Consider the following 22334-nt stretch of genomic DNA (forward strand, 5'->3'; position numbering starts at 1 on the left):
ACAGCATTTCAAAAGTGGAAGGGGATGAGGCAGCAAGGTGGTCCATGGGCTAAGATTCCATCAGGTGTCCTCCAGCTTCTGCTTGGTCTTGCTGTGCACTCCCTTCAGAGGTAACCTTCCACTTTGGGGCAGCTCCAATTCTTGACCTAAAACCTAAATTTCCTGCCTCCCACCATTCACCTATTTGTCCCAGGCCTGTTGCTAGGGAAAGAACAAACCTAATCCCTGCTCCATGACAGCCCTTCAAGGACTTGGACCCTTCTACCATGTCCAATCCCTCCGGCCTCCAAGTGGGCCTCCTCTTCTCTTCAGCAGCTCAATCATTCAAAGCTCCTTCACCAGTTGCTCCTAGAATCTACATTCCAGACTTTCTGAAGGATCACTGAAGGTTCCATAAGGTGTTTGAGGTTGTTTCTCAGAGCATAGGCCTTTAACCTAAAGTCCACAAATGTGTTTGATTCAACTATTTTGATAACTCCATTTTAATATCATTAAATTCTTTTGGAATTATCTGTATTTTATTTTATTTTGTACATTTAAGAACCTTAGCAGTCTTCTTTCTGTGTGGAAATAAAAACCTCCCATTCATCATTTGTGTTACTACTGGGGACGCTTTCATTTACCCACTTCCTAAAAAACCTCTTGGGCTTTCCAGATCACAACAATGTCATTAATTAGCAGCTTTTCCCAGGTTATTGAACCCCCCCCCCAGATTTGTTTCTAGTGTAACCTGATATGTAGTTACTCACTTCATAACTGCCCTTCCCTGTGTGCCCAAAATGACGCTAGCCTTTACATGTATGTGGTAAAAAAATGCTCCATGACACGGTGAAACGTCAGAAGCAACATTGCTTCTAATCAGCCTCCGGGATGTTGCTCCCTTCCGAGGTGGGTGCCAGGCCAAACGCCTGAGACTCATCAGCAGCGAAGGCTGAAGCTCGTCTTGGGGATTCCGCCAGAGACCAAGGATGCAGCGACCCAAGAAGCCGCTCTGAGACCAACGACGCCCTAAGCAAGAACCCAGGGAGCTTGGGCGCACAGGCAGCCCCGCGGAAACAAGGAGTTTGAGCAACTCGGTCTGGGAGCTGAGGAGGGAAAGAATGGCATGTGGGTCTGTGAGCCAGGGTGCCACATGAAGCAGGGGTGGGGGGTCGGCCCGAGGGCTGAGGCCCGTGGCATCTTTTGATCTGGTACTGCCGTGCCAGCCGCGGGTAGGGCAACGTGCAGGAGCTTTTTCATTCAAGTTTGATCAAATTTTTAATTGAATGCTTGAGCAGACATAGCGGGCTAATTTTTCATCGATGATTGTTTTGTAAGGCCCTCGAGTGATGTCATATCCCAATGAGCCTTGGCAAGAAAGGTCCGGCACCCTGGGATAAGGGGGTGGCGGGCACTTGGTGGGGGACGGAGCCGTCGGGGAAGGCGAGAGGAGGGGCCGGGGAGGCCGCCGGGCCGGAGGGCGCCGGGCCGGTGTGGTGCGACGGCTGCCCACGCGGGCACGAGTGCAGGTGCCAGCCTGAGGGAGCAAGCTCGGCCGCAGGGCGCCCTGGGCATCTGCTGGGGCGCATTCGTGGGCTGCCCTGTGCGGGGGCGCCTGGGCACGCGAGGCGTGGCGGGTGGCAGCGTCAGGGGGCATGAGCCTGAAGGGCGCCCCGAGGGCCCTGAGCCCCGGGCACAGAGCGGGCACCGGGCCCGGCCGCTGCCGCCTGCCAGGCCTCTCGGCGGCTCGGGGCTTCGCGCCGGTGCCAGGCTGGCCCGCGCGCTTCGGGGGACCCCGGCCGGGGGACCCCCGGGACGGAGCCCCGAGGCTGGCGTGGGCGCCCCCCGCCCCGTGGGGCGCGTGTGCCCGGCCCGCCAGGCCGCGCAGGCCCGCCAGGGGGCGCCGCCGCTCGCCGGGCGGGCTGGGGGCGGGGCCTCGGGGCGGGGGCGGGGCGGGGCCTCGGGCGGCGCATGCGCGGGGGCGGGCGGCCCGGCCTCGGGGGCCTCAGTGTGTGCCGGGAGGCGGCGGCGGCGGGTGCGGAGCGGGGCGGGCGCGGAGCGGGGCGGGCGCGGAGCGGGGCGGGCGCGGAGCGGGGCGGGCGCGGAGCGGGCGCGCGGCCATGCTGCCCCCCGAGGCGGCCGGGGCGCCCCCGGAGCGGGGGCTGCTGCGGCACATCCGCACCCCGCTGCGCCGGGAGCCCTTCCACGAGCGCTACGGGCTGAGCCCGGGCCGCGAGCTGGGCAGGTGAGGCCGGGGGCCGGGGCGCGGGGCCGGGGGCCGGGGGCCTGGAGTCCGGGGGTCCGGGGGCGCGGGGCCGGGGGTCCGGGGGCGCAGGGTCCGGGGTCCGGGGTCCGGGGCGCGGGCCCCGCGCAGCTCGCTCACGGCCGGCCCCCAGGGGCCAGTCCTCCGTGGTCCGCAGGTGCGTGCAGAGGGAGTCGGGCCGGGAGTTCGCGGCCAAGTTCGTGCGGAAGCGGCGGCGGGGCCGCGAGCGGCGCGGGGAGATCGTGCACGAGATCGCGGTGCTGGAGCTGGCGGGGGGCCACCGGCGCGTGGCGGGGCTGCACGAGGTGTACGAGACCCCCGCCGAGATGGTGCTGGTGCTGGAGTAGTGAGTGCCCGCCCAGGTGCCCGCCCTGGGGGCGCGGGGGGCCGGGAGCCAGGCCGCGGGGTCACTTCTCCCCGGGACACCCGCGGGGCGAGGGAGGGGGCGGGGCGGGCGGGGTGGCCCCGCAGCGGGCAGGGTGGCCCGGCCAGGGTCTCAGGAGCTGCCCACCCTGTGCCCCCAGCGCGGCGGGCGGCGAGATCTTCGAGCAGTGCGTGGCCGAGGGCGAGGGCGCCTTCACGGAGCGGGACGTGCAGAGGCTCATGCGCCAGGTCCTGGAGGGCGTCTCCTTCCTGCACGCCCACCGCGTGGTGCACCTGGACCTGAAGGTGAGGCGCCCGGGGCACAGGGGGTCGGCTCCCCTCCTCCCGCGGGCACCCCAGGCGCTGGCAGCCTCGCCCTCCCATCCGCTCTGCCCAGCATCTTCTCTGCCCCTCTCCGGCCTTCCCTGACCACAGCTTGCTTTGTACATGACATCTGCACCGTCACCCCCGGGCCGGGGCTCGCCAGCCTCTCGTAGCCCCAGCTCTGGGCACAGGGCCGGGCCCACGGCCCGCAGGGCCATCACCGGTATGGACCGCAGCCGGACGGATGACCGGCAAACGTTGGCTAAATGTCGACTGGGAGCCCACCAAGAAAAGTCACCCTCCCGTTCAGGGGCAGGGGCGACGGATGCGGGGTGGCATGGTGGCCCACTCTGGGAAGGCGGCGGTTCACCAGGCCCCAGCGTTCCCTCCGCTGTTATAAGAGACGGCTCTCATGACCTTTGTCGTCTCCTTCCCCACTGCCACAAAACGAGGCAGTTTCTGGCTTTCGTTCTTTTTTAAAGAAACTACACTTGTTCCTGCCCCTTTTCACCCACATACCAGCTGGGTGAGGAGATGGGGGGCTGGGCCATGAAGGCCGTCCCTGCCCGCAGCCGCTGCTGAGCCTGGCCCCCCAACCCCTGCTTACAGACAGCAGCCCTCCCTAACTCAGGACTCTGCGGCACACCTCCACACACCCCTCTCCCCAAGGGCTCCTGGGGTCTGCAGTCCGGCTCCCAGCCTCCCCCCCATTGAAGCCACTTCTCAGAGATCTTAGTCTCCCTGTATCAAGCTAACACCTCAGACCCCCAGTCTTGGAGTCAGTCTCTCCTGCCTTTCTCCTGGGGCTGACCATAGGGGCTCTCCAAGTGGGGGCTCACCTAGCCCCATACCCACGCCACCAACTTCTGAGTCCATCCGTCAAAGTATTTCATGTTCTCCCCCCCATCCCAGCTTGGTCTCCCCGGCTGGACATGACCCCCCTAACCTCCCAGCTCCCTTCTTCTCTGCCTCTGCTGTGCCCCCCCCCCCCCCACGCAGCCCCCTGGCTGGTTCCCCACCCAGGACGCCCATCCTCTAGTGCTGCCTCTGATGCCCTTCCCATGGACTGTCACATTTCTCCTTGGCTTTTTGTCTCCTCCTTTGGAAGGGTCGGGACTCTGCCTTGCTTTGGACCCCATTCAACACTTAACCACAGTGCCAAGGACCCCCCTCAGGATCTGGGGGTCCAGGGGGCCCTGCAGGAATGGGGAGGTTCTGATTAGACGTCACTTCAAGACTTGGGCTGGGGATGGCTGGAGGCTGTGAGGCAGACGCCAACTTCACATTACCGAGTGTCTGTGTCGAAACAAGTCCGAAGGTGCCAGGGGACAGGCAGACCCCTGGCTCGGAGCCCCGGCTCGGCCCAGATGGTGCCCATGAGCACTGGGGGCAGAGGAGGTGGCTCTGGAGGGTCCCAGAGCAAGATCGGGCAGGATCAGGAGCTGTGTGGTTAGAGGGGGTCTTGCAGGCTTGGGGACAGCCCAGGGGCAGCCTCAGCCTGTGCCCAGGTGCCCAGGCCCAGAGGCAAGCTCTTGGGGAAGCAGCTCCTGAGCCAGCCTCTGCTTGGGTGCCCTTGGGTGGGCAGTGAAAGCCTGGAGATGTGGGTGAGGGGGCCCCAAATCTCCACAACAGAAAAGGTCTTGCTTTTTAGCAATCCAGACTAGAGAAAGCGTTCCTTTTGGGGCAGTTTGGGGTCTTATGGGCAGGAACAGCAGGTGACCAAGGAGGAAAAGTACCCCAAAACCCTTTGCTGAACAAAGACATGGGGGGGGGCTTGGGATGCTGCTGGGCCACAGGCCCTCTCAGAGCCTCAGTCTCTTCATCTGTCCCTGCCAGGGCTAAGCAAGGCAAGCCTCACAGGTCACATAAATGATAAAAATTCCTTCCTTGGAGTGATTTGAAGCCCAACAAGTTGATTGTTGCTAAATAAACTCAAGCACTTTAGAAATTGCCATTTTTATGATGTTTTTGGAAATTATTTTCTTTTAGCCTCAGAATATCCTCCTGACCAGTGGATCTCCATTGGGGGATATCAAGATAGTTGATTTTGGCCTTTCAAGAATGATGACAAGCAACGAGGAGCTCAGAGAAATTATGGGAACCCCTGAATATGTGGGTAAGAATCAAGAGAATTCTAGAAGAAAAGGGCCCACCCAAGGCACCCCCCGCCCCCAATTTCCAGATGAGAAAAAGAGACCCAGGGAGGGAAAGGACCCCTCCACGTCAGTCAGTGAGTACTTGGTAAGGTCGCCGATGAGCTGGGCACTGCAAAGGGAGGCAGGAATCAGGTCCTGCCTTTGGCAAGCTTACCGGGTAGAGGAGGTGCCAGCAAATCTGACCAGATGAAGTGTCCATCCTGAGAAGTCTTGTTTGTGCAGGGTCACTGGACAAAGTGGGGGTTGGGCGAGTTAAGGGGTGAAGTGACTGCCAGTGTGGTTGGATTTGAACTCGGGTCTTCCTGATCCCAGGACCAGTGCTCTAACCACTCTGCCCCCCAACTGCTGAAAGAGGAGTTTGGGGGTTAAGGTCCCAGCATTGGCAGAATGAAGGGATGGTGAAGATGGTGTGGCTCAGGAGCCTGCGTCTGTGTGCCTCCCTGGGCAGGGGGAGCCCAGGCGGGCATACGGGCAGGGTGGGCATCTCATGAAGAGGCCCTATGAGAATCTATTCAGTTGTCGTTTTCACTGAGGACTAGCTCATTAAAGCATCCTACAAGCTCTTTGGAGAATGCTTCTGTGCCCCCCGAGAGGATTTGGGAGGGGGATTCTCTGCCCCTCGTTTAGATACTCTGTGAGGCCCCCTTGCCTGCCTTCTCCTATGGAAGCATGAGCTCTTAAGAAATGTCCCTGACTTTGCCTGGATGGCAGCTCCTCCAGGTGCACCCCCCCCAAGGGTCATCCCCAAAGCACCCCCGGCCAGGCCCAGGGTTATTCTGTTATCCTCACAGCTGATTTGTTACCCTGGCTTACTTGGGGGCAGGAGGTAAATGTAAAGGATTGAAAGACGTGGTGGGGTCTCAAACAGCTCCTGGCTCTTGGGCTGGCATAGGCCAAGCCTCTGGGGTTTTAGGGGTGTCTTGTCCATCATGTGACTGGTGCCCTGCTCAGTGGGACCCTTCGGTGGGGGTGGTCTCTGTAGAGGACAGAGGTGTGGTTTGAGACCTTTAACCTGGAGCCAGCTCAGAATGAAGGTAGCCTCAGATGCCCAGTCTCTGGGCCAGGCTGGGAGAGCCAAAAACCAGGGGCACTTTGGTTCCTAGTTGGGGAAGAGAAGGTAGAAAATGGCAGCATCTGTCCCACGGTGGTCAGGAAAGCCGACCAGCTTGACTGTCTCTCCTCAATTTCATGGGCCCAAGCAACTCCCTGAGTATTTGTGGAGAGCACTGCTTCCCCGGTGTGTGTGCTGGCCAACTGGGCCTTGCCTCCAACTGGTCACTGCTGACCCTGGCCTGGGTTCTGACCAGTCCTTTCTCTGCTTTCTTGCCCAGCCCCAGAAGTCCTCAGCTATGACCCAATCAGCACAGCGACCGACATGTGGTGAGCATCGGGGCCCCCGGGGCTGCTCTGGGCTTCCTCCAACACCTGCCCCCCCATACTGCTGATGCCCTTTTCCTTCATGTTTTCTCCTCAGGAGCATTGGGGTCTTGGCCTACATCATGCTGACGGGAATCTCTCCCTTCCTCGGAGAGGACAAGCAAGAGACGTTCCTGAATATCTCCCAGATGAACATCAGTTACTCTGAGGAGGCGTTGGAGACGGTGTCCGAGGCGGCCATCGACTTCATCAAAGCGCTCTTGGTTAAGAGACCCGAGTAAGTGTGTCTGCCAGACGGGTCACTCTTCCAGTAGCCCGTAACACGGGGCTTTTGCCGTCTTGGAAGGTGGGATTTCCCATCGAAAACTCCCCAGATTTTGAGGAGCCTTCCCGGCCTAGGCGGTCAGCCTGGCCAGGCCACCAGAAGGCCTGTCTTTCCTAAGTGCTTCTGAGATAACTGACCAGGAGTTCGGGTGTTATCTGGGGGGTGTCCTGTCCAAGCTCCTGGTCGCCCCAACTCCTTGAGGTAAGAGAGAGATTTCCTCATGCTTGTGAATGGCCTTAGGAATTGAGAAAGTTCATAGGGGGGTGTGGTGTTTATTGACTCAAGTCCTACCACGGTCCTCCCCCCCCCCCCAGCCCTGCTGACCCTCAGGTACATCCCCTTAAGCCAGAGGGCCTGATAGGCTGCTGTTGGTTTGACACAGGGATCGGGCCACCGCTGAGGAATGTCTGAACCATCCCTGGTTAACCCAGGGCAATGGCCCCGAGTCTCCCCTACGGCTCAAGGGTTTCCTGGAAGAGCCGGGCGACCCCCAGGAAGAGGAGGCTTCTGTGCCGGACTCGCCGGCCGAGGCTGAGAAGCCAGAAACAGAGGAGCTGATTGTGGTGGCGTCCTATACGCTGGGGCCCTGCCGCCAGTCAGAGGAGAAGAGGGAACCCAAGGCCAGCTCCAAGCGGTTCAAATTTGAGGGACCGCCGCTGCAAGAGTTCATCTATTGAGCAGCTCTGAGGTGCAGGGCCTGGTGGGGTCCAGGTTACTCGCAGACCTGGGACCAGATGTTCCTTGTCCCAAGGAGAGGTCTCCTAGGCCCAGAGGATGGTCAAGCCCAGACTGGGGGACCGAGCTTCGTGAGCAGAGACGTCCACTAACTCATTCTGTATGGAGGGGGCCGGTGTCCGCACTTTAGTTTTTTAATACACTTGGCGCTGCTCTCTTCTTCATGAAGACTCTTTATCTGAAAGTGTTGGTTTTTTAGGGAACCCTCAAGTGCCAATTACCACTGGAGAGAATTTGCCAGAAGTTGGGGTTCAGGAGGGGTCACTTCATCCAGAGTGGGCCTTTCAGTGGAGACTTTCTTAGCATCTTAATTTAATTTAAAGGCACAAGGTCTTACCTTGGGGCTGGGCGGCAGTTGGGCTTTGTTTGGGGGTGGGGGGGCAGGAATGTCCCAGTTTGTTTCCTACTGTTCCACTCTTTGCTGGGCTCCTCCTTGGGTGGGTCATCAGTGAGAAGCCCCTCTCCCACTGCTCGGTGGGTGGAGGGGTGGTTCCACTTTGGGGGAAGAGACTGAACTGATGGTGATCCAGATTCATCGGTCCACAGGGTTGCTCTCCTTGCTTTCCCTCCCCCAGATGAGGTCACTTGGTACAGGGGTCAGTGTGATCTGACCAATATGGCTGTTGGTCAGTGAGAAGACCCTGTGGCTGCCCCAGGAGGCTCCAACCCTGCCATTTCCAGTAACATCATCCCAAAGGTTCTAGAACCTTGATTGGCTTTGCCTCTAGCAACTTCCCCACTGCAGGTTGGTGTATTGGAAAGATGATCCCCAGTTATTTTAATTGACTAAAATTGAATGTCTATTTGTGTTAAAACTTGGTCGGTTCTTAGAACGCCATAGACATGCTAAAATCAAGTCAGCCCCTTCCATCGGAATCACCCATTGGAAGCTGCTCCTGGAGCCTCAACAGCCTCTGTCTTCTGGGAACCCTGAAACATAGGTTGTGTCCTTGTGTGGGACCTCAGTATTATTAAGTCTTCCCAGTGTTGCTTTCCTTTTTAATTTATTTTTGTTAAATCTGTGACTTGTCCCTTAGGCTGCTTAGAATTTGTTTCAGGTGAATGGCCAGTGTAGATAACCACAACCAGTTGCCTGAGGCTCAGCTCACGTTTTGGGCTCCATTTTCAGGCTGCCTCCTTGGCCCGTGCCCAGGCCAGGGGTGTTCCCCTGGGGACCCTCCCAAGGAGCAGAGCTTCTCCCTGTGGGCTCCCCTTGGATCCGGGCCTTTTCAAATCTTGCCCTTAAAAACCCGCTCTTTAATAACGCTCAGATACAAATGAGGAATTTCTCTGATTTGGAAGTGCCTGGGCTTCGGCGGGATCACACCCTTCAGATCTTGTCTCGTTTGTGTTTCTATTGCTAAATAAACTTATTGACTTGTCTTTAGCGAATTTGCCAATTTTCTTTAAACTGGCTGCTTCGCGATTGGAAATGGCCTCTGATTTGTTAATATTTTGTGCCTTAAAGTTTGGGTTTTTGTAAGTATTTTTGAGTCCATCATTTGTGTAAAGTTATTAAAGTTTATTGTTTCTAAGTTATAATGGTATGGAAAGTCTTTTCTGAGCACAGCAATTCAGCATTTCTATCGCTGCTTCAGGGGACATCACTGACTTGTTTCCTAACGCACAGAGTCCGGTGTCATAGTTACTGAAAACCGTCGAGCCGCTATTCTGTTAGCCGGTCCAGCACCGAAGCCCACTCCCTCATGTGAATCTCCCGCCGTTATACGGGGAACCCCCCCTTCCACAGGTGTAACAGCTGAGCCCCGGAGAGAGAGATCAGTCTCTTACTCCCAAAGCCAGCCCTCTTTCCACAGTGGGGGCCTGCCATCCTCACTAAAACCAAGGAGCCCACCGCCTCCAGGAAGCCATTTGTCACCAGCACACTCCCCAGCTGCTGGCTCTGGCCTCTTCTCCATACTTTCTGTGGAACCCACATTCACCTCCTCCACCCTAGGATGCTCCCCACCCCAGGACCCTTCCTTCCCCAGGGTTAAGATCCACCTGGGCTCGCTCCTCCCCCCACCTGAAGTGTCTAGCCCCAATGTCTAGGAATCCTATCTCCCAAGGAAGAAGCATTTACTGAGCCCAAGCTAAGAATTCAGAGACCACCCTGGGTGTGCTCCATGGAAAGGCCTCCCTGGTGGCCTCAGGACCCCCAAGTGAGGGGGCCCAGCCTTTGTTTTCTGACTTTGATGGCTCTTTGGGGATCCACTGACTTTGACTAGTCTTTCTCCTTCCCCTTCTGGGTTACCCATGGGGTGCATTTTTCCCCTAGACTAGGGAAGGGGCCTAAGATCCAGCCTGGGTGGGGCTGGGAACCTAATTGCTCATCCCCTGGGGTGCAAGGAGTTTGTCCTTCTCTAGGGCACCATGGCATCAGGGAGCAGTTGTGCAAAGTCACCCTCTGGCTCCAGTGGCCATCAGGATGACTGGGGATGATGCTGGATGCAGTGGGAGACCTTGGCCTTTTCAAGCTAGGGTCTTTCACACGTCTCTCTTTGCCTGAGATTGTGTCCATTCCATGATGAAGGTTAGGTAAGAAAGAATGGCCTCTTTAATTTAGTTTAAAGGGGAAAAAAAATCAATCTGGGAGGGGAGACCCCTCAGGGTTTCAGGCCAAAACAATTGCTATTTACATTTCAATCTGAGCCCCAAACAATGACCTTGGGCTTGGCCTGGGACCTCCTGTTGGTCGACCTATGAGAGCCAGAGTGATTTGGGGCTGCTAAACCCCAAGTGAGTCTTGGCCAGGTTCCAGTGATCCAAATTTAGGTTCCTTTGGGCAGAGCATCAGCAGGTGAGGGTACGATGCCCTTTGGGGACAGAACCAGAGAGGAGAGGGGTGAAGAACGGCAGCAGGTGATGTCAAGTCCAGGCAGGTGCTAAGGAGTACTGGATTGTTGGAGGAGAGCGGCCGCAGACTTGTGAGGAGGTAGTGAATGGAACCCACACTAGGAAGGGATAATGGCAATGAAGAATGTCCCTACATGTACATAAGAGACCCAAAGTCCCCTGAGCATCCAGGGTCCAAGGGGAGATGAGTTCATGTAGAGGACCCTGCAGCCTGATCTGAGAAGGGGCAAGTGTATCTGAGCAAGGACCTTCCGGGTTCCTTCATGGGCTGAAGTCTCACGGGGAGGCCATTAGGTCAAGGGGGGACCACAGAGAATTGTTCTGGTTCCATCCATCAGGGGGAAATGGGATTTATGTTAAATGTTCAACCAAGGTCCAGAACAACCGGGGTCAAGAACACACTGGTGGGATAGCCACTGGGAAGAGAAGAGACGTGGGTCTCATGGGCTGGTCCCAGGCCAGACAGCGAGAGGTCCTCGAGGCCTGCCCAGAAGGTTAACAGCTGCCCACGAGCCAGTCAAGGGGAAGAGGATCACTTGGGTTTTGGTGGAGCTCTGTAGATAGATAAAGCACAGTCTCCACAAAGTGAACTCTCCTCTCCGCTTTGCCGGTCACAGACATTCCAAGAGCCCTCCCCACTGACTCAGGAGAGATAGACCCTCCGTTTGGCCAGCTGAATCATCCCACCAGCTGCTCTTGGTGGGGTTGCCCATCAAGATGGTGACATGGTGGCTTCGGAGACACTCACCATGGCCACCGAAATCAAGTCAATGGAGCTAGACTTCACTGCCCTGCCAGCTACCATCTTCACTTTAAAATCAGCCCTTTTTTCATCATTCAGAGGCAAAAACACGTCATTTACTGGACCCCCAGCTCATCTTTACCTTTGTTATAAATGAGATTCACTCATTTATAAAGCTTGATAGAAGTGCCATTGGTGAGCCACTGGGATTCAATGCAATGCAATTGACTAGACATTGATTGGGCACCTGCTGAATGCCAGTCAAAACTCTCTCCTGGCCCTCTAGCCTCTTCCATTCCATTTGCCAACAACCACATGGAGGCAGTTGTAAAATTCAGAATAGACACCAGTCAATGCACTTCATTTCCAAGGAGATCAGAAGAGCCCTAACAGCTGGGAGCCCGAGGGAAGCCTCGGGGCAGGAGGAGCTGAGGGTTGAGGGTGCAGCAATGAGGGGAGCGTTCCCTGCATGGGCAATGGGCTGGGTGAAGGAAGACACTCTAGTGGGAAATAAGAGACAGTCATGGACCAGGAATGGATTCAGCTGGATATCCAGGGCCTGAGGTGGCGGGTTGAGGAGTCACCCTGGGAGGAGAGCTTAAATTATTTTTAAAGAACCATCTGTGTTTTATCTTGGGAAAGTAGGGAGCCGCTGAAATGCTTCTTGGGGGAAAAGGTTAAACCAGGGCTTTAGAAAGATCAGCTTTCTGCTATGGAAGAAGAGGGGTCTAAAGGATAACAGTGGCTTCTGTAGTGGTGGTGGTGGTTCAGCCGTCCAATCATGTCTGACCGTTGGTGTCGTTTAGGATTTTCTGGGAGGGATTTGCCATTTTCTTCTCATTTTACAATTGGGGAAGCTGAGGCAAACAGTGAAATGACTTTGCTCAAGGTCTCAGGTCATCCTTAGGTTCAGATCTGCAGCCCATGCCTCCAGTAATAACAAGTAGCCTGCATATACATGGATTACTTCATTAGGTTCCATTTGACCAATTAGGAGACTTCAAAATGGTCCCAGAGAGAGGTAAGACCTGTGCAGCTTTGAATGGAGAGATTTTGAGAGATGTTGGTGAAGTCAACATTTGGTAACCAGACAGGGGAGGGGGCCTAAGGGATGCCTACAAGGATGCCAGCAAGGATGGTGGCATTTCCAAAGCTCGGTGACTGGAATGATGGTGGGGCCCTTAGCAGACATAGGGAAGTTAGGGAGAGAGGTGGACTCTGGAGGACAGATAATGGAGGATGCCCAGCACCTCCGGGGCTTGGGCCACGAGAGTCCCTGGCCCCAACATTCACCCCCACCCAAGTGGGAAGCCCAGGAGCCTCCTGGGGAAAACCTGCCACTCAGCTTCACCTGCCCCTGGCTTCAGGTAGGGGCAGTGGAGCTTGGAGGCCACTGTTTGTTTCTGAGCTCTCTCACCCCATAGCAACCGGGCTTGCCCAGAATTCTTTCAAGCCGAGCATTAGTCACCTTGCAGAGGAGGAAGAAATGAGGTGATTCAGGAGAGCAGGCAAAGGTGGAGTAGCAGGGAAGGCTGGCTTCTCCAAGGGGGGGGTTCCCTTCTTGAGTCATTTCCTCCTTTCCCCTGGAACTTGCACTGCAGAATGGGGGTGAAGCAGGAAGTCCCGCTCAGGTCCAGCCAGGTGTGGGATCCAGCTAGGTGTGCCTCAAGGCTCCCACTCACCTGAAGCCCTCCCCACCCTGAGGAGGCCGGTGGGACTCGGCTTCCCTACAAGGGCTCCATCCTGTAAAACAAACAAGCAGGCAGTTCTAGCGACAGGCCTCTAGAGCGGCATCACACCAACATGCACAGGGAGGTGGAAATCAGAGGCCTCTCTGGCCTCTCTGCTTTGCTGCTCAGAGCCCCTCTGGTCAAGGGCAGCCGGACTAGTCACTGCCATCTCTGGGTGATCAACCAAGTGAGGGCCCGGAAGAGTCCTTAGAGCCACTGAGGCCAAGTCCTGTGTGACAGAAGAGGAGACTGAGGGCCAAGAGGCTTGCCAAGCTCACCCAGGCAGTAAGGGTCAGAGGCCAGACTGGAACCTGGTCCCAGATTCCAGGCAGGACTTCCCCTTGGGTCACGCCAACTCCATGCTCTCCCATGGTTTTATTTCTCATGCTAAAGATGAGTGAAAAATGGCCCCAGGGCCGGGGCAGACCATCCATGGGCAGACCATCCACAGGCGGCCCCAGGCTTCCTGCTCTTTTTAGGGCACATAGCTTTTATAGGACCAAACATAGGTTTGTTGGTACCTCCTCCTCCCAATAACTGAATGCTGTCACCCAGTAAGCATCACTAAGCGCCTACTGAGAGTTGGGAAGACAAAGAATGATCAAAGACATCTCCTGTTTAATGAGGGGATCCCACGGTCACAGCCAATGAGCTTGAGACTGACCTGGCACTAACCACCAGGGAGAGACCCTAGAAGACAGGGAGATGGGGAGGGGCTGCTGCAGAAGGGAAGGAGTTGGGAAAGCCTGGGGAGGGGGATGAGAAAGGAGAGAACCAGAGAAAATCCTGGGAGGCAGGAAATGACTGGAAAGGATTGAGTATGGGGCGGTGGAGATGTCAGAGGACCCCAAAGGGAGCAGGGAGCTTGTGGTGAACCGTGGTGAACCACTTTCACATCGCCCACAAGCATGAATCTGAAGGGCATCCTCGGGCAGGCAGTGAGAGGCTCGTCAGCTTTGGCATCCTCACCCATTGGGCTGGACCACCAGCTTTCAGAACTATTCTCTGCATAATGTCGTCTTTGAACACACCGGTCTAATCCCACCCACTTCCTTCTTTATTGGGTCGAAACCATCGTCCTCCATGTCCTGCCCGTGAGTCATCCCTCACAGTCCAATGATTCCAGTGCGTCCATAAGCCGTAATCTCTCACCAGGGTCCAGTGGAAGTGGGCTCCTCCTGTATAAGGAGCTGCTGGTCTCTGGGAGGAGAGCAGGGGGGTCCCAGAGGAACTCTCAGAGCAGAGCTCCCAGGTCGGTCAGACCCGTTCAACAGCTTCTCATAATCCCTCCAAAATTTGTCAGTTTTCCTTTGGGCATCTGGACCAGGCTGGAGGGAGTTCCTCAGAGCTCCTTTAATGTGCATTTCCAGAATTATTACAATAATACAATTATTAATCACATGTTTATGGCTCATATTCATACTTTGAAATCTGTTGTTCACATTTTTAACCATTTATCTATTAGGGAATGGCTCTCAGTCTCACAAATTTGTTTTTGTTCCTCCTATTTCTTGGCCAGGAACCTCTCTCAGAACTTGCTATAGGTATTCCCCCACATTGCTTGTTTCTCTTCTAGTCTGAACTATATTTGCTTGTTTGTGCAAAAATGTCTACACTTTATAGGATCACATCTGTCCATTTTATATTCTGGGATCCTCCTCCTCCATTATTGAGCATTCCATCGTTGCCTCGTCTTGGACCTGAAAGCCGATTCTTCCTCATCCTCCAATCTGCCTCCGAGGCCATAGTTTTATGCCCGAATCATGGGTTCTGTTGGACTTATCTTCACAAATCAGGTGAGGTTTCAGATTTTCCCACAATTTTTTAACTAGAATTGCTGGTGGTCACTTCCTGTGACTTCAAGGGTAAAAGAACAATCAGGAAAAAATAAATGACCGTTGGGATGGTCGTGCTCTAAGGCCGCCACACGCTCTCCCTGGATGATGGCCCTCATCATTCTCTGACCCAGAGACAGTGAATGCAGCATCCCAGTCCTGTGGACCCCCACCTCTCCATGAAAGGAATGGACCCATTCTAGAAAGATTTTTGATAACAAAGACTGAAAACATGAGAGGTTTGAGCCTCATGGGTTTTTTTTTTAACTCTTTCTCTGAAAGAAAACCATCAAACACCAAGGATCATGCACAACCTCATCTCTAAATAGTGAAGGTTTTGGTCTCAGAGGCCTTTCTTTGACCATGCCACCTCTCCACCCCCCCACCCCAGGCTCTTCCCTTGGGTCCTTAAGCTTTCGATTGAACTGTTTCTATGTCATTGGTTTACTTTGCATGAATTTAAGAAGATGTGTCCGTGGGTCCCCAGATGGCTTGTGGGGTGGTTGACCCAAGCAGGGTGGAGACGCCCTCCCCTGGCCGAACTCATGGTCACAGTTTCACAACGCCTCAGGTCTATCCAGAGTGGGAAGCTGACATCCATCCCACGCTGGCCTGGACAGTCCCCATGGGAAGATGTCCACTCCTTGTCAAGAGTTGAAATGACCTTCCAGCCAAATGTGGTGTCTTGGTAAGTGAGACTTTTTTAAAACAACTCATCAAACTTAGCTGTGCAATGACAGGTCCATAGGAGCAGATCTAAAAACTGCAGTGCACTTCAAGCCACCTTCTGCTGTGGCTTTTATGTGCCCATGTGTAACTGAATGGTTTCCATTCCATGTCCTTGCTGGGGCCTGGATGTAGAGGTGGGCAGGGATAAGTGTGGCCCCGGACCTCTTCAAAGCCTTGGGGGGAGGACCACTCCTCACATCCACGTCTTCCTGGGGCAGCGGTCTCTGGGGGGTTGGGGGAGGGGGGTTACAAAGGCATTGATTTTAGCCCCCGTCCTCCCGGGATGGCCTTCTGTCCAGACTGACCAGAAAACCCGAGAGGATGGTCATCTGGAGAGTGGAGCAGAGTCACGGTTCTGAGCTGGCTCCCTCGGTCAGGGCGACTGATAGGCTGGTTGTGGACAGAGGGGCAGCCCGGGAACTCAGGACAGGGGCACCGGGGAGACCGAGCCTCTTGGGGGGGACCTCGTTCCTTCTCCTGAGCCGCTTGTGGAGGGTCCATGAAGCATGGCAGCTCTAATGATATCAATGGAAAGTCTCCATGGAGTTTTGAGGATTCCAAGTGCTTTCTACATGTGGCTTCATGGGGTCTGTGTGGTGGGGATTGTTATTATAGTGAAATGGGTTTTACAGATGGTCAAACTGAGGCAGGCCTTAACTAAGTGACTTGGCCAGGGTTACGCAGTAAATCCTGAGGCAGGATTTGAGCTCAGGACCAGGCCTCTATCTGTTGGACTGCCAGGCCATTTGATGTTATTCCCTTAACACACACCCAATATCACCTCCCAGAGAAAGGACTTCTTCCCTGACAGTCGCCTCAGGAGGCCCCATGCCCTCTGTTTACTGTAAATATAAATGGCACACAGTGCTTAGAGCATTCAGGAGCAGGTGGCACAGCACCCAGAGGCACCCAGGGACCCCAATGCAGCTGGAACACAAGACCAGGAGCATTTCCTATACCCCAAAACCTCTCCCTGACTGTCTTCCCTTTGCCTCTGCTCTGTGGCCTCAGATGCACCTCCTGTTCAAATCCATGACATCAGACTCCATGATGGGCATCAGTCACCAGGTTGGCATGCCAGGAACGTGGGCAGTCAGCAGCGTCTGCGTTGTCTGAAGGCCCAGGATGCCGCTCACTGGGCCTTCCCCCAGAGCCCTGGAGGGAGGTGTTGGGGAGGGAACAGCAGAGTGGGGACCCTGTGTCTCCTTGGTGGTCCCCCTTCCCCCTCCCCTTCCCCTTCTTCCTCTCAATTCTGCCCATGAATGGGGGACAGCTGTGGGCTGGAAGAGGTTTAAGGGCTTGTCTATTCTGAGCCCGACTCATCAAACATAGGGAAACTGAGACTGGGGGGGGCTGGAAGCCATGAACAGAGGCCGTGTGTGGGTTCCCTTGGCCTTGGTGCAGAAGCACCTCCTGTGCTGACCGGCGGTTGCTGGGCACAGCCTATGTGTCAAGTGGGCAGGGGGCTGGGCAGAGCTTTGGTCTCCTGGCCCCCGCAGCCCCGCTGGGCCTGGCGAGGCTGGCGTCCTCCTCCTCCCCCATCCGGGCTTCCACTCCCTGTCTCTCAGGCCACAGCGGCATCCAATGACCTTGGCAAAGGCGGCACGAAGGACCTGAGAGCGAGGGGGCCATGGTCTGGCCCTGGCTCCCACTGCTGGCAGAGCAGATGACTTCCTGTTCTGAATTCTTCATTGAGTTAACTGGACAAGCCCCCCCACCCCATGAGCTTCTTTGTCCTCCTGCCAACAGTCCCAGCCACTCACTTCCGCCATGGAGACCTTTTCCAGAGCAGACTGGCCTTTGTCCTGGATACGGGCCAAAAAGTGGCCCTGAGACCGCAGTTATGCCCCGGTCAGCCCCACGCTCTCTGACCATCCTTCAGGAATTAGGGTGAGAGGAGACCGTAGCCCCGGGCCTGAGGGACCCTCCCTGGAACCCTGGAGAGCCCAGGACCTGGCTGCCCTTCCTCTCCTTCGTCATCCTCTCTGGTCATTCTGTGTTCTCACCCCAGTGGGCTGAGAAACCCCAAAGCGCCAAGGGGGATGATGCTGCAAAGCTCCAAATGAGTGAATCAGTGCCCAATGTGTCGGGGCTTGGACTCATTGCACATTTAGCTGTTGGAAGCCTTGCTCGGACCAGGTGGTCTCTCCAGGATGTGCTCCCCAACCCAGGAATGCCACCAGAGACCAGAAAGTAGATGTGGGGGGGCAAGGCTTCCTCAGTGGGGTGGGGACAGCATGCCATGAGCTCCCATCATGACCCTTGGCCGGCTTTTCTGAGGAGATGAAGGTCCAAGGCTCCATCTCCTTGACCATTCCTGGATGGGGAGTGGGCTCTCCTCGGCCAGGCCAGGACCTCATTCCATCCATTATCTTCCCTCACCCCTCCCTCAAGCCCCCACCTCTCTTTACCAGAGGTGCCTTCCCTCCTCGTCCCTCTCACTCCTTGCAGTCTGGCTTTTGACCCTTCCATCCTGACCCTGCTCTCCCCAAGACTCGTCTCTGGCCTCTTCCCCAACCCGATGGTCATTCATTGCCTGGGTGTCCCCCTCCTGGACTTCTGGGGGTTGCCCCAGGGGGTGACTGGCCATTCCCTCAGTTCTCAAAACACTGCATTCTTAGGGCGCCTCTGGTCTCCCGTCCCCTCCCTCCCATCCTCCTTCTCTGCCAAGGCTCTGACCTCAGGCTTGGGTGACCTCACGGCCTCTGTGCTGAGGTCCAAGATGCCTCCCACACCATCTCCACCCAACACTCCAGTTCCAATCCTGCGTTTCCAACTCATTAGCGACTATCTCCACCCCGACCTCAAACACGCCATGTCCTGGACCAAACCCACCCTTCAAAGCTGAGTGGAGGATGGGTTGGAGAAGGGGGGAGGGGAGGATGCTATTGCAGGAGCGCAGACCCCATCCTTTCTGTCTGGACAAGGACACTCTGGGGGATTCAAGAGGAGGAGCAACTTATTATGGGTTTTAGTCCTTCATTCTCGAAGACCACAACACCAGGGAGGTGACCTGTGATCAGAACATGGATTGGATTTGAGTGAGGGGGCTGTAACCCAGCCTCGCTTTCTCCTCTAGAGCATGGACCCATGGAGTGGCAGCTCACAGAAGGCAGGCCACGTTGGCTTCCCTTTGTTTTCCAGGCTCTTCTCAGTGTCCAACCCAGTGCTTGGTGATTAAGTGAGGGAAAGGAAAAGGGTTGTTCCCAAAAGGGAACTGATTTTCTTCAATAAATTTTATTTCAGTATTTTCATTTCACAGGCAAAACGGCCAAGTTGGCCTTGGAGTCCGGAAGGATGTGCCCCCCCTTCCCCAGTCCCCGGGAGGTTCTGAAAGACCAGATTACAGAAAAGTCACAGTCTGTCTCTGAGGAGGGAATCTTCCCATTAGGAATTCTCTACATAAATGAGACCACAGGTCAACTTGCTGGGCTTCGATTTCTTATCAGGACAGATTTATCTTGCAGTTTTAGTCGTTAAAACAATGAAAATAGATTTTAGCTTTCACTATGCTTGTCGACTAACTCATTAAAATGGAATATTCCCATATGACTTGAGATTTTGATAGGAAGCAGCCTTCCAGAATCTTCAGGGTGCCAGAGGCCCTCTTTGGGACCACCTTGACCCCTGCAGTCCTAGGAGGATGGAGGAGAAGAGGGACACCCCTTGTCCGGCTCCTTCCTGTCTCTGGACAGTGACCTTCCAGGCTTTCTGCCAAGTGGACGGCATTCCAGAGTCTGGGGGAGGAAAGCCCAGACCTTGGCTTTCCTGCCCATTGCCCCTGAATGACCCCCAGTGTGCCCAACTTGGGAGACTTGGCAGTACCAAGCCCACCAGGAGGTCACTTCCCTGATGGCCAGGGAGCTGCTTGGACACGGTCTCTTCATCCCCATTAAACCCAAAGCAGAGTATGACCAGGCAGCCACTGGCCTCCGGGAAATGACCTGAGTCCTGAGTTTCCCTCCCATTTATGTCTGAGAATCTTGGGGGGCAACCCTGCCCGGGCTCTGAAATGAGGAGCCCTCCCTTCTCAGCTTTCCCTATCCTTAAAAAAAGGTCCAGGGTCTGATGTCAGTGAAGTCCTCAGACATCATGTGCACAGACCTGATGGCCCTTGTCTGGGAAGGCGGGAGCCCAGATCAGATAGACTTGGATCCCTGGAAAATGGGCCCCTGAGCGTGGATTGATCACAGACAGATAGTCATCCGAGGCATCTCCTCTCAGCCTCTGAAGGAAACATTCCCCTGGGCAGAGGAGCCAACCCGGCAGTGGCAGAGGCCAGAGATGAACGTCTTTACTTTAAAAAAATTCATTATTTTCAGTTGAAATTCCCTGCCCCCCCCCATTGAGAGAGAATTGCCACTGTCCACAGGAAGTCTTGCAAAACATTTTGCTGAAGACCTTCCCAAAGCAACTCATTCGTCACCCAGTGACCCTTCAGAGGGGGCCGGGTCCCTGGCATGTCACTGACCGCTCCCACACAGAAAGGGACTGCCGGCACCCTGCCTCCAGGAGACCTGGAACAAGAGCATCAGACTTGATTCTGGGCAGCAATTGGGCCTCACTGGGCAAAGAGAGAGGGAGAGCTCAAGGGAGAGGAAGGCCTTCGGCCTCTCGGCTTCAGTCTGGAATACTGATGCTCTTCCTAAGGCCAAAGAGCCGACACCCTCCCCAGGGTGGCCAGAGCCCAGCCACTGGTGGGGTGTCTTGTTCTCCCTGGGCTGCAGGGGGGCAACAAGCCTGCAGAGAGCTTGGCAGAAGACCCAAAAGAGCCAGATCCTCCAGAAACCAACAACAAATGAGCCAACAAATGGAGCCAAACTGGAACAGATCAGCCATAATATCCACAGCAAGCTGAAGATGGCAGAACCCACGCGTCCCCCAGAGGGGAGCAGGGACCTGGTGGTGGCACGTCAACAGTGAGCATAAGAAAAAAGAGGCACAGGAGACCCCTGGGAAGGTTTGTGGGAGCTGATGCAGCCAGAGCAGGACCAGGAGAAAATCTACACAACTATAATACAAACAGAAGACAACGTGGGGAGACTTTAGGAAGCCGGTCAGAAGGATCCTGACCAATGAGGACATCCAAGGGCTGGCGGCCAAGGCGGCCTGTCTCCTGCAGAGAGGAAACGGATGAGAGGTTCTGGACAGAAGTCCTTTAGAGCGACCCATGGGCTGGGGACACTGTATGAGGTTCGCATTGTGGAATGGACAAAGGCATCTTGGAGGGGATGAGTTGGGGGGACATCTGTGGCTACTTATGGAATTTAACAGACCCTTCAGAAATGATCAATGTTGGAGGGGGTGAGCAAACTGGAACACTACTACATTGTAGGTGGCGTTGCAAGCTGCTCCGACCATTCTGCAGAGCAATTTGGAATTTCACCCAAAGACCTATGACATTTTGCAGAGCCTTTGATCCAGCATTGCTGGTTATTTATGGCAGCTCTTTTGGTTGACAAGGAACCGGAAATTGAGGGATGCCCATCAATTGGGAATGGCTGAATGAGTTGTGATATATGGATGTAATGGAATACGCTTGTTCTATAAGAAATGAGGAGCAGGCAGCTTTCTGTAAAACCAACTAATGTCGAGTGAAGAAGCAGAGCTGGGGGATTGGACACAGGAGCAGCCACGTTGTCCAGTGACGATGGACTCAGCTCCTCTTGGCAGGACAAAGATCCAAGACAGTTCCAGAGACTCACTATGCAAAAGATTACTTATCCACATCCAGAGAAAGAACTTTGCAGTCCAAATGGAGACTACAATAGCAGATTGTTTGCTTTTTAAAATTTGCTTTTTTCCTTTTCATGTTTTTTGCCCTTTTTTGTTCTGATTCTCTTTTCACAACATGACTAATCTGGAAATGTGTTTAACATGACTGCAGATTTGGAACCTGAATCAGATTGTTTGCTGTCTTGGGGAGAAGGAGGAAAGGAGGAAAAGGAAGAAAGGAAGAAAAATTTATTTAAAATAAATGTTGAAATGGAAACAATATAAAGACTAGCAGACTGCCTTCTGGGGGGTGGGGGTGGGGAGGGAAGCAAGAGTAGGGGAAAATTTTAAAACTCAAAATAAATAAAATCTTTCTTTTATTTAAAAAATACATGTTGAAAAGTATCTTTACATGTAATTGGAAAAAAATACAAAACAAGACCCTTTAAAAATTGTCTCTAGGATTGTCTACAGTTCATATACAAACCCATACTGTACCGTAAATATTGAAATATTTGTAGCTTTCTGTTATTAACAAATAAAAAAGAAAAAGAAAGAACCCTGAATTTGGGATCTAAGCCAAGTTCTGTCACTGGCTCCCCCTGGAAACTTGGGGCTCAGTCTTCTGTCTGAGCTCCAACCTGGACTCCCCCAAGTCTAGGAGAGGGATGCTTGCAGAAGTTTGTCCAAGACAAACTGGACAGAGATAAAAACCAAGATGATGTCATATCGCATGCCAAGAAACCAGGAACAGCGCCCCAAGGGGAGTGCCGCCACCCTCAGAACAAAGGGGACGTGAAAACAATCTTTGGGCATGCAAGTCCACAATTGATTAGGCCGAGCCCTGGACGTAGTGCTGGGGAGATCTCCAGGGCAGCCGTCCCTTCTGAGAGTGGGCAGAGCCTAGAGTCAGCGTCTGAGGCTGGAAGACCTGGGTTCAAGGCCCGCCCTTGGCCCTTCCTGACTACCTGACCCTCTCTGGACTAAGGGCACAAGGGAAAACGGGGCTGGAGGAGGGGGGGTTCTTCCCTGGTTCCCAGAGACCAGTTAAAGCATTAGTTCCCAATTCCCCTGACCTGAGAATGGACTGATCCTGCTCTGGCTTAGCACCTGGGGGGCATCAAAATGCCCCCCATTTAGTTTAATAGCTTTTAAGCAACTGAAGCTTAAAACTGCCTCTCCTATGAGTCTCACAGAGAAGGAAA

General features: G+C 54.8%; 1 protein-coding gene across 1 annotated transcript; it reads left to right on the forward strand.

Annotated features, from left to right (window-relative positions):
• Window positions 1–2086: 2086 nt before the first annotated feature.
• On the forward strand, window positions 2087–9080 carry STK17A (serine/threonine kinase 17a). The gene is made up of 7 exons (XM_074199237.1): window positions 2087–2224; window positions 2376–2588; window positions 2767–2911; window positions 4919–5045; window positions 6417–6465; window positions 6560–6739; window positions 7170–9080. The coding sequence occupies exons 1-7, from the start codon at window positions 2100–2102 to the stop codon at window positions 7462–7464; spliced, it is 1134 nt and encodes a 377-aa protein (XP_074055338.1). The 5' UTR covers window positions 2087–2099; the 3' UTR covers window positions 7465–9080.
• Window positions 9081–22334: the final 13254 nt, after the last annotated feature.

The sequence above is a fragment of the Macrotis lagotis genome, chromosome 8 (genome assembly GCF_037893015.1).
Source record: "Macrotis lagotis isolate mMagLag1 chromosome 8, bilby.v1.9.chrom.fasta, whole genome shotgun sequence".
NCBI lineage: Eukaryota > Metazoa > Chordata > Mammalia > Peramelemorphia > Peramelidae > Macrotis > Macrotis lagotis.

Excerpts from the sequence above, each read along its gene's own strand:
- STK17A (XM_074199237.1), top strand. The coding sequence starts at position 2,100 with ATGCTGCCCCCCGAGGCGGCCGGGGCGCCCCCGGAGCGGGGGCTGCTG. Across the intron at positions 2,912-4,918 it reads TGGTGCACCTGGACCTGAAG|CCTCAGAATATCCTCCTGAC; the intron begins GTGAGGCGCCCG and ends ATTTTCTTTTAG. Across the intron at positions 6,740-7,169 it reads CTCTTGGTTAAGAGACCCGA|GGATCGGGCCACCGCTGAGG; the intron begins GTAAGTGTGTCT and ends GGTTTGACACAG.